The following is an 11,851-nucleotide window of genomic DNA, read 5'->3' on the forward strand; positions in this document are numbered from 1 at the left end:
TCTTACCAACTGGTCAGGTAAGGCGTGTGTTGATCATTCACTCCATGATCTTACCAACTGGTCAGGTAAGGCGTGTGTTGATCATTCGCTCCATGATCTTACCAACTGGTCAGGCTGACGGGACGGTAAGGCGTGTGTTGATCATTCGCTCCATGATCTTACCAACTGGTCAGGTAAGGCGTGTGTTGATCATTCGCTCCATGATCTTACCAACTGGTCAGGTAAGGCGTGTGTTGATCATTCACTCCATGATCTTACCAACTGGTCAGGTAAGGCGTGTGTTGATCATTCGCTCCATGATCTTACCAACTGGTCAGGTAAGGCGTGTGTTGATCATTCGCTCCATGATCTTACCAACTGGTCAGGTAAGGCGTGTGTTGATCATTCGCTCCATCAGCTTGGCAACACAACTGGTCAGGCTGACGGGACGGTAACTGTCGGCTTTCGTTCTGTCCTTGCCCTTCTTGTGGATGGGCACTGTGTCAGCTTCTCGCCAGTTCTGTGGATCTGCCCATTTTTTTCAACCGTCAGTGAAGAAGGCGGGGAATTTGGTTTTTGCATTTGTGCCGAGGTGTTCAAGAATCTTGCTGGTAACTTTATCAGTGCCAGGAGATTTCTTGACCTTCAAGGTCATCAGTACTTCCTCCAACTCCTTGTTGAACGGCCTGTTCATGTATTCTGGTTGATCTTATTCACCCTGGTGTTTCTTTTTTTCTCTCTTTTTTATTACTTTTTTTTTTTTTTTAGCTCATCATGAACTGTTGTTTCCTGTCTTCTGGAATCTGGATGTTACTTTTCTGCTCAGAGCTGTCCATGAAGCAGTTTGCTGGTTGTTTCCCTATAACTTTCTCATGGTCTTTTTCAATCATTTTCTGTCTCAACACACATGACACTGTGTTCAGCAGTGTCTGTTCTTATTCAACACACATGACACTGTGTTCAGCAGTGTTCTGATTCAACAAACATGACACTGTGTTCAGCAGTGTTCTGATTCAACACACGTGACACTGTGTTCAGCAGTGTCTGACATGATTTAACACACATGACAGTGTGTTCAGCAGTGTTCTGATTCAACACACATGACACTGTGTTCAGCAGTGTCTGACATGGTTTAACACACATGACACTGTGTTCAGCAGTGTCTGACATGGTTTAACACACATGACACTCTGTTCAACAGTGTCCTGATTCAACACACATGACACTGTGTTCAGCAGTGTCCTGATTCAACACACATGACACTGTGTTCAGCAGTGTCTGACATGGTTTAACACACATGACACTGTGTTCAGCAGTGTCTGACATGGTTTAACACACATGACACTGTGTTCAGCAGTGTCCTGATTCAACACACATGACACTGTGTTCAGCAGTGTCCTGATTCAACACACATGACACTGTGTTCAGCAGTGTCCTGATTCAACACACATGACACTGTGTTCAGCAGTGTCTGTCCTGATTTAACACACATCACACTGTGTTCAGCAGTGTTCTCATTCAACACACATGACACTGTGTTCAGCAGTGTTCTGATTCAACGCACATCACACTATGTACAGCAGTTCGGGTGGGTGGGTGGGTGGGAAAGTGTGTGGAGGGTGGGTAGATATGGGTGTGTAGGGGTGTGAGTGTGTGTCTCTGAGGGTGGGTTTGGGGGTGTGTGGGCAGATTATGTGGGTGTTTCTTTGGGTGTTGCTGGGTGGGTGAGTGTGTGGAGGGGGTTGAATGTAAGTGTGTGTGTGTGTGTGTGTGTGTGTAAGGGGGGTAGGTTGTTGTGGTGGTGTGGGTTTTTCTCTGTGGATGGGTGGGCGGATGGATGGGTGTGGGTGTGTGTTGGTGTGTGGGGTGGATGTCGGGTGGTGGTAAATCTGACGCAACAAACACACACAGAGGAGGTGATGTCCAGGGTTGGAGTCAGTCTTTATTTTTGTTTTACGCGTTTCCCTCCCAGATCTACCCCGTATTGCGTCATCACCAAACATCCCCACCACCACCTTCCTCACTCCACCCTTTCCATATCTCCCCCGCGCCACAACTGAACCCCTCCCCACCTCATCACCCAACATCTCACCACCGCCTTCCTCACTCCACCCTTTCCCTATCTCCCCCGCGCCCCAACTTAACCCCTCCCCACCTCGTCCATCTATTCCTGTCTGAACTTCACCAAGCTTCTCCCGCGGCTTAGGAGGGGTTGCTGAGTGTTAGACCTGTATCAGAGGGCTATCCATCCCCCGCTGTCTGTGCCTGCCGCTGTGTGTGTGTGTGTATGTGTGTGTTTTCCTCACTCCGCCATGTCGGTCCTGGCTCTCCAGCTCACTGACAGGGCTGGAGTCACAGTCATTGATCAGTGTTGTTCTGTGCCTCTGCCTTGCCTCTCTCTCTCTCTCTCTCTCTCTCTCTCTCTCTCATGGTCGGGTACTATTAGTAATAGAGACAGATATTCATGTTACAGATCATTCAAAGTTATATTTGAAAAAGAAAAATTCATAACAAATGCTGATGAATATTGTTTCAGAGTGGCGTGTCTCAGGCCAGAATTAATGTACTTCCTTTAAATAATAATGTTAATAGGTACACTAAAAATAATGTTTTAAAGCATTGTCCTTTTTGCCAAGGTGAATTAGAAGATGAATACAATTTATCGTTTGTTTGTTCTGTATATATTGATTTACGGTCAAAATTTCTACAAGACTGTTAAAATATGGCTCTTAGTACATTTCTTCGATCAAACAACAAGCAGAGAAATTGCCAAGTATCACAGTTTATTTTCCTTGCGATCAATAGGAGAAACCATCTACTCAGACCTAATTAAGTGAAAATTAATGTCAGGTCCATGAATTAGTATAATATTGTGTGGCGCTATCCAAGTGTTATAATACCCCTTCATATGGCCACTCCCTGTCTCCTGCTTTTGAATTGTGGTCCATCGCCAAAATTCATAAAAACATTTTCGCTCGTTCGTTCGTTCGTTCTCTCTCTCTCTCTCTCTCTCTCTCTCTCTCTCTCTCTCTCTCTCTGTCTCCCTCTCTCTCTCCCCCCCTCTCTCTCTCTTTGTAACTGATGCAGGGACAGATTGAAAGAATAGGCCATGCCTATAGTCTGAATCCTTTAAAAACACGTTTTGAGTCCTTTTTTGCCCACGGTTCCATGATTTGATATGTAGATTTGGGGAGGTTAATTTATGTTCTTTCATTTCATTTTGTCTTATTTTATTTCGTTTTATTTTTGTTTCTTATTTTTCTGTCATGTTTCTGTATTTCCCTGTTTAGTCTTGTTTCTGACAGATGTGTTTCACTTCTCTTACTCGGGGTTGTAATAGTCTGTCGGGTGACATACGGTGACCCTTACCCCGGCAGGGGAGTGGAGGTGGGAATTTTTCGTTGTGATTTTCTTGTGTGTTTTTATGTCAGAAATCGTAATTTACCTGACTGCCAAGTTTTAATTACAGTATAAATGCAGGGGGAGGGTAAATATATGCCATTTTTCCTTCTTTAGGCCCTATAAGTAACTTTTTGGGGGTACATGTGCTTGAAACGGCACTATATCCACATATTTCATCACACAGTTAATTCTTTTATGTCTACAGACAAAAATTAGAATGAGCTTTTCCAGGAATTACATTCAAATAGGATTAGTTCCGTATAGGCTTGTCACATGATCAAATACTTCCGGTGTACTGAAAATGCTCAAACGCCAGCAACCTGATCACTGTATGAAGGATTTCTTTTATGTTTTTCAGCGTGAGGTAACTACTGGCATGACACTTTGTTAGAATTGGTTCGTGTTATGATAAATAGCAATGCATTTCATCAGTCTAATTCACATGGTTTATGTCCCAGCCGACCGCAAGGGCCACAATGTAAATGAAGCAGGGTTTGTTTGTTTTTTGTTTTGTTTTTTCTTTTTGCAGTGCATTTTTATGAAAGAAATCACAGTGTATCAATCTTACAGGAATTTATTTGTGGTTCGAATGCAGGCGGAGTATGTATATATTGGTCACTTTTCCTTCTTTGAACTACATGGATGAAGTCTGGGGTATACCTGGTTGCAACGTCACAGTACCAGAATCATTCACATCAAAAGCATCTTCAAGACAGACATCAGATTAGTGACCGAACAAAGCAAGTCTCTTCAAGACAGACATCAGATTAGTGACCGAACAAAGCAAGTCTCTTCAAGACAGACATCAGATTAGTGACCGAACAAAGCAAGTCTCTTCAAGACAGACATCAGATTAGTGACCGAACAAAGCAAGTCTCTTCAAGACAGACATCAGATTAGTGACCGAACAAAGCAAGTCTCTTCAAGACAGACATCAGATTAGTGACCGAACAAAGCAAGTCTCTTCAAGACAGGCATCAGATTAGTGACCGAACAATGCAAGTCTCAGACTGAGAAATATGGAATTTGATGTGTCCACAAAACCCGTACAAAGTTTGAAGGTTATACAAAGTTTGCAAAGAGACTGGGTGATGCATTGTACCTATTTCACTGAAAAATGCCAGACATATTTTAAATGCAAACAGTGAAACACTGATGTAAGGACAGAAAGCCTAAGAGAAGGGGGATACAAAGCTGGACCATCAACTCCCAGGAAAAAAAGACAACTCGCACTGAAAGTTATTATTATTATTATCATTATTATTATTATTATTATTATTATTATTATACTGCTGCATCATTTGTGACAAAGCGAGGAACTGGATTTCAGTTTCTAAACACCAGAGCTCTCAAATGGGGAAAAGTGTGGCAAAACTGCTGAAAACTCGACCAGGGAGGCAGCTTCTCTTTCCGAGGTAATTATGATTGTCTAAATACATGACAGATCTTGTGGCACGGGAAGCTCACTGCCACAAAATCTTTCGGAAGGGATTTCATTCTGAGGCATCTGAATAGACATGGAAGAAGAGACATCGATTTCACAACCCTAACCACAGCACTGAATATTCTGAGTGCAAAATAGGTTTTGCATCTCCAAATCACCGGAATGAGTTACTGTACTCATCAGACATATACAGGCCGAACCATCACAAGTGCTTCTGTTCTTTCTGCAACAGAGGATAGATGGGTGGAAGGGTCAGCCGTCACTATCCGCTGTCTCGTTCAGAGTTACAGAGAAGCTCAATTCAGCCATTGCCCCCTCCCCCCTCTCCCCTCCCCCAGAAATGGCGTCTTTTTTTCTTTCTTGTTTTTTTTAAATTCTATATTCTTTTTATACAGAATATCAAAAAGCCCCTGGTTCTGCAAAGGACGTTTCGGAATGTGTTCTAACTGGAAAGAAAAATGCCCCACGAAAAGAAATACAGTAATCACTGCCTGTTTCGCAAGACACGTGTTATGCTTTTCACAAATGGAAATTGGAAATGCCAAATCACATCGTTCTGGGCACTGCAATCAGTCATCTAACAGGAAGTGCTAAACCTGTCAGCATACATATTTTGAATCACTTTGGCCACTGCATGTCTCACAGATGTGTCCTTAAACTTGAAACTGCAGTCTTCTGCAATGGACTTCAAAGTAAAAGCTTGCTGCCTGTCACGTGTCGACATATCGGGAGTGTGAGACCCCCCTTAGCTGACGTATTTGTTCTGTGAGCTGCCAGGTAGGCAGGGCAGGCAACGCCTTCGGGCCCGAATCTCACGTGCGGAGCAACTCGCGTCTCAGTGAGTTGTGCTTCGGTTTTAGTTTGTGCATGTATCTGTCTGGCACTCGACTGTCAACTGCTGTGGGATTCACTTTCGACCAGATGTCTGGGGGGTTATCTCCCCATGTCTTCTGCTGTGGTGAAGCAGCAGGTTGTCGTCGTTTGTCGGCGGGCGTTGCAACGGCTGGGACAAAAGTTCCAGGTCTTTCACATAACCTGTCTGAGGTGAGGGTGTGTGATGTTTTCCTTGGTCGACTTGCAGGAATGGTGGTAGTGGAGGGAATGACAGAGGCTGTGAATACATGTTTTGTATTTGCTGTAGCTGTTAATATTTTATGTTATGATTAAGAGATGCCGTGAATATATGTGTTGCTATCATTGCAGTTGTGTTCATGAGAAATATCAAAATGTTTAATATCTTGGGAGAAATTAGATTAAACCGAGGTACGTTCAAATGAGTTGATGTAACGGCAGGCTGGATGGGCCGGATGACAGGTTGGGTGCGATTAGCATCTTTTGGAAGGCAGAACTGACACTTGGCCATTCTTAGGTTTCTTTCCGTTGTTCCTGTTTGGACGGTTCCACTCCTCTGTGGGCTGTGGACTGGAGGGAGGTCTGCATGGTGCGGGACTGGCACTGTGTTCTGCTGGCTGTGGACTGGAGGGAGGTCTGCATGGTGCGGGACTGGCACTGTGTTCTGCGGCGACGGCGACAACAGCGTCGACAACAGCGACGACTGGAAGGACTTGGTTGCTGTGGCTGAGTTAAGTGCTGTCCCCCAACTATCTCCCTTATCCCATCCATTCCTGACCGCTGGTGTATTCTTGGACTGCGGCGGCAGAGACTGAGCACAACAGACTATCTTTTTGTGTTTGTAAGCGCGTGAGAGTGGTAGTTGTCAGTATTGTTTTGTGTTCGTAAAAAAAATTGTTTTTTCGAATAAATGTTATAATTTCAAGTGGACTCTGGGTGACTGGTGCGGAGGGCTGACAGATTCGTCGTTGAGATTTTGTCATCGTTCGTCCGTCTGTGTCATTCTGTCAGCCGTAGTGTGACACTTCCAAGAAACATCTCTCCAGATAGTGATTCCTCACCCCTGCGGCGACAATAGTCATTTACAGGAGTCAAGACTTTGACTTGGCAAAGACATTCAAAATATGGAGTGGCCAATCTAAACATAGCGAGAACCTCCGAAAACCAGGCCCAGACACCGGTATTCAGTGACACATATCCTTCGACATATCCGCCTAGCTTTCAGTCGTAACCCCCAGAGCTCCACAAACGATAAGGTAGAGCCCATACTCAAAATAAACACATGTCCCCATTCAACTCACTACAGTTGGTGCAGCTATGTCCTGATTCATGCATATTCTGACCAGATACACGTCTTCTGTGAGCACCCCATTAGACTGCCACTTTGGGTGTCACTCACTGAACTGGATCTGGCCAATGTGCGGGAGCAGTCGCCAGCATCAGCAATATAACAGTGCAACACATTCTGGATGTGTCACTGAACGCAACAAGACAACTGGGTCAGGAGTACGACTTTGTCACGTTTGACTCTGCAGTTGCAAAGAAAGCACTGATGGCCATTTGGCAAACTGAATAGTCCCAGCAGAATGCAGAATGTCTTGGTGCGTTTCACTTCACTTGTTCTCTTGGTACTCTGGGAAAACTCATGAGAGGAACAGGCTTTAGAGACATCATCGTTCAGTTGGGCATCTGCGCCAGGGGCTCCACTGAAGCCTTTGTGATCGGGAAACACAACGACCATGCCATCAGCGCCCACCTCATTGTTGGAAGCTCTGGGGAACTCACACATTTCTCAAAGGAACTCTCTTTATTTGCTTATTTATCATCATTGTTGTCTTATTTATTTACTACTACTATTACTACTACTGCTGCTTTATATATATATATTTTTTTTATTTTATTTTTATGTACGCTTATAGATGACTTCAAGTTTTTGCGCCTTGTGCATATTAGTAGTGGTAGTAGTATTCTTTTTTATGTATTTATTTATCATTTGTATTTGTATTTCTTTTTATCACAATAGATTTCTCTGTGTGAAATTCGGGCTGCTCTCCCCAGGGAGAGCGCGTCGCTATACTACAACGCCACCCATTTTTTGTACTTTTTCTTGCGTGCAGTTTTATTTGTTTTTCCTATTTATTCACCCTTTTTTTTCTTTTTTCTCAAGGCCTGACTAAGCGCGTTGGGTTATGCTGCTGGTCAGGCATCTGCTTGGCAGATGTGGTGTAGCGTATATGGATTTGTCCGAACGCAGTGACGCCTCCTTGAGCTACTGAAACTGAAACACTCCGAGGACACATAAGGGCATCTTAAAAGTCCCCCAAAGTGGAGAAAAAAAAGGCTAGAAAAGTATATTATTAATATATGCGAATTACATGAGATTCTTTTGGCAAGAAATGAAAGACGGCAGTTTGGTAGTGCACACAAATAACTGATATATTCTGTAATTCGAAAGGAATGATTACAGTTAGTTTTGCAATGAACTCTAAATTATCTGTGTTGGTTTGTGTTTGCCACACCTTTCGCAACTACCAGAAAAAGTTGTTGGGGTTCTTTTTTGTTGTTTTTCTTAGCATTGTTTGGATGTTTTAAAACGCAATTGACGTTGACACAGGTAATTATGAAAACAACAACAAAAAACAAAAACTATAAAGCAGAATTGTGAATAATCCCCCTGCTGCTGTGGGGTTTATGGAAGCAAAAACCATTAATGATGTATTGTTTACCAAGTAAAACGTTGTTGTAAATTGCGGCGACGCGATATTTGAAATTGTGGAGTTTGGGTCAATAATAGAACACCTTTGACGCTCGGGTACATTTTAGCAGGTGATGCTTGAAAGGTTGAGTAATGTATTATGAAGCTCTACAAACATATTAGTCAAATAGGACACTTCACTAACAACATACCATTTTTATTGAACACACAAGTATATTTGGATGGCAAATTATCAAACTTGAGGGAAATCATAATGGAAAATCCCCCCGCCGCCAGGGCAAGGTGGGGTGATGGTCACCTGAAGGTCTATAGCCTTTGATAGTTTGCCTTGAAAAAGAGGTCATGGTCACCTGAAGGTCTATAGCCTTTGATAGTTTGCCTTGAAAAAGAGGTCATGGTCACCTGAAGGTCTATACCCTTTGATAGTTTGCCTTGAAAAAGAGGTCATGGTCACCTGAAGGTCTATAACGTTTGATAGTTTGCCTTGAAAAAGAGGTTATAGTCACCTGAAGGTCTATAACGTTTGATAGTTTGCCTTGAAAGAGGTCATGGTCACCTGAAGGTCTATAACGTTTGATAGTTTGCCTTGAAAAAGAGGTTATGGTCACCTGAAGGTCTATAACGTTTGATAGTTTGCCTTGAAAAAGAGGATATGGTCACCTGAAGGTCTATAACGTTTGATAGTTTGCCTTGAAAGAGGTCATGGTCACCTGAAGGTCTATAAAGTTTGATAGTTTGCCTTGAAAAAGAGGTTATAGTCACCTGAAGGTCTATAACGTTTGATAGTTTGCCTTGAAAAAGAGGTCATGGTCACCTGAAGGTCTATAACCTTTGATAGTTTGCCTTGAAAAAGAGGTCATGGTCACCTGAAGGTCTATAACGTTTGATAGTTTGACTTGAAAAAGATGTTATGGTCACCTGAAGGTCTATAACGTTTGATAGTTTGCCTTGAAAGAGGTCATGGTCACCTGAAGGTCTATAACGTTTGATAGTTTGCCTTGAAAAAGAGGTTATGGTCACCTGAAGGTCTATAACGTTTGATAGTTTGCCTTGAAAGAGGTCATGGTCACCTGAAGGCCTATAACGTTTGATAGTTTGCCTTGAAAAAGAGGTCATGGTCACCTGAAGGTCTGTAACCTTTGATAGTTTGCCTTGAAAAAGAGGTCATGGTCACCTGAAGGTGTGTAACCTTTGATAGTTTGCCTTGAAAAAGAGGTCATGGTCACCTGAAGGTCTATAACCTTTGATAGTTTGCCTTGAAAAAGAGGTCATGGTCACCTGAAGGTCTATAACGTTTGATAGTTTGCCTTGAAAAAGAGGTCATGGTCACCTGAAGCTCTATAACCTTTGATAGTTTGCCTTGAAAAAGATTTTTTTCCCATTTCTGCCTCTTTGTTTCATTTTTCTGTCGTATCCCCTCTATGTAATCAGTGATCACTGATTGGTTCATTTATGGAGATGTCTTTCCTACCTTAATGCATTCGTTTTCAGTCACTGATTGGTTCATTTATGGATTGGTTCATTTATGGAAATGTCTTCACTACCTTAATATATTCAGTTTTCAGTCACCGATTTGTTCATTTATGAAATGTGCTTTGTTCCGTGATCAATCACTGATTTGTTCATTGGTGGAGTTTATGGAATGTCCCTTATCTGCTTTGTTATCAGTTACTGATTCGTTCATTTATGGAATGGTCTTTCCTGCCTTTATTTATTCAGTTATTAGTTATTTGTCCATTTATGGAATGGTCTTTCCTGCTTTTATTTATTCAGTTATTATTTGTCCATTTATGGAGTTGTGCCTCCTTCCTTTATCTATTTATGTAGTGATCAGTCACGGATTTGTTCATTTGTGGAACTTCCTTTACTTATTCAGTGATCGATCATTGATTTATTCATTTATGGAACTGTCTACTACTACCGACATCTTGTGCTTCTGTTTGTCCACCACCCTCTCTCCACCCACCCCCATCTCCCTCTTCATTCCAACGCAAAAGACCCTCCAGCCCAAACCGGTGTCGAGACAAAAGCGAGCGTACCACAGCAATTTGGACCCCAGCAAAATTGCTAATGCCAACGCCTCCGACCTGAGTGGGCTGATCACGTCACGATTCTCCAACGTGGTGTACCGACAGGACGAGGTCAAGTCCGACTTCTACCTGCTGCTTCTCATTGTTGTCGTCGGTGAGTGTGTGTGTGTGTGTGGTGTGTGTGTGAGTGAGTGAGTGAGTGTGTGTGTGTGTGTGTGTGTGTGTGTGTGTGTGTGTGTGTGTGTGTGTGTGTGGTGAAAGTGTGTGTGTGGTGAGTGAGTGAGTGAGTGTGTGGTGAGTGAGTGAGTGAATGAGTGTGTGTGTGTGTGTGTGTGTGTGTGTGTGTGTGTGTGGAGTGAGTGAGTGAGTGTGTGGTGAGTGAGTGTGTGTGGTGAGTGAGTGAATGTGTGTGTGTGTGTGTTGAGTGAGTGTGTGTGTGGTGAGTGAGTGAGTGAGTGAGTGAATGAGTGTGTGTGTGTGTGTGTGTGTGTGTGTGTGTGTGTGTGTTACGCAGTTTAGTCTTTTTCTACCGTTTCTGTTCCTGACTTCTCTTCCCCCCCCCCCCCCCCCGACCCCCATCCCCCAACACCCCCACCCCCCCTTTTTTTTTCCTTTGTTAGTGTTATATCACTTACAGTGGAAAGACGCTAGACTATAGACCGCGCACACACCCACACACCCACACACACACAAACACGCACGCACGCACGCACATAGGCACGCACGCACATAGACACGCACGCACATAGACACACACAGAGACGCACACGCACACTGCTCTGTTGACCAATTGTTGCTGTGTGTGTGTGTGTGGGGGGGGGGGGGTGGAAGGCACACTGCTAAAAACCATGGACAGAAGTTTTGTGCTTTCGTCTGATTGTAACAACAGGAGTTTATTTAATTGTCATATCTGTTCTCTGAAGTTTGGTGTGGTTCGTGTCTTTTCCAGGCGAGCCTTTCAGCTGTCGTTGTTTTCTGTTTAACTGTCATCTCTGGTCACTAAAGTTTGGTGTGGTGTGTGTCATTGCTTGCTGTTACTGTCAGCGTGAGTCATGTCTTTTCCAGGCGAGTTTTTCAGCGCCCCGGCCATCACGTTTGCGGATTGCGTGACACTGTCACTGCTGGGCGAGGACACGGAGAACTATGGCCGCCAGCGGATGTTCGGGTCGCTGGGCTGGGGGCTGGCCATGTTCTTCGTGGGCATGGCGCTGGACCAGGCCACCACCTTCCCCGCTCACCCCTGTGGAGTGTCCCACCCGGCGGAAAAAAACTACACCGTCTGCTTCGCCGTGTTCTCCGTGCTCATGTCGTGTGCCTTTCTGACGGCGCTGCAGTTCCGCTACGACTTCCACGGGCCGGGCCGCGACATCGCCCTGGCCGAGCTGACGGAGAAGGTCAAGGACAAGGTGAAGGGGGCGGGGTGTACTG

At 44.0% G+C, this 11,851-nt stretch overlaps 1 protein-coding gene across 1 annotated transcript in view; it reads left to right on the forward strand.

Annotated features, from left to right (window-relative positions):
* LOC143290612 (major facilitator superfamily domain-containing protein 6-like) overlaps positions 1 to 11,851 on the forward strand; it is a 91,653-nt gene that overhangs the window by 13,618 nt on the left and 66,184 nt on the right. Inside the window, exons 3-4 of the mRNA XM_076600213.1 lie at positions 10,391 to 10,577; positions 11,489 to 11,829. Coding sequence (XP_076456328.1) covers positions 10,391 to 10,577; positions 11,489 to 11,829 — 528 coding nt within the window. The remainder of the gene's footprint in view (positions 1 to 10,390; positions 10,578 to 11,488; positions 11,830 to 11,851) is intronic.

This window comes from Babylonia areolata, chromosome 15 (genome assembly GCF_041734735.1).
Source record: "Babylonia areolata isolate BAREFJ2019XMU chromosome 15, ASM4173473v1, whole genome shotgun sequence".
Taxonomy (NCBI): Eukaryota; Metazoa; Mollusca; class Gastropoda; order Neogastropoda; family Buccinidae; genus Babylonia; species Babylonia areolata.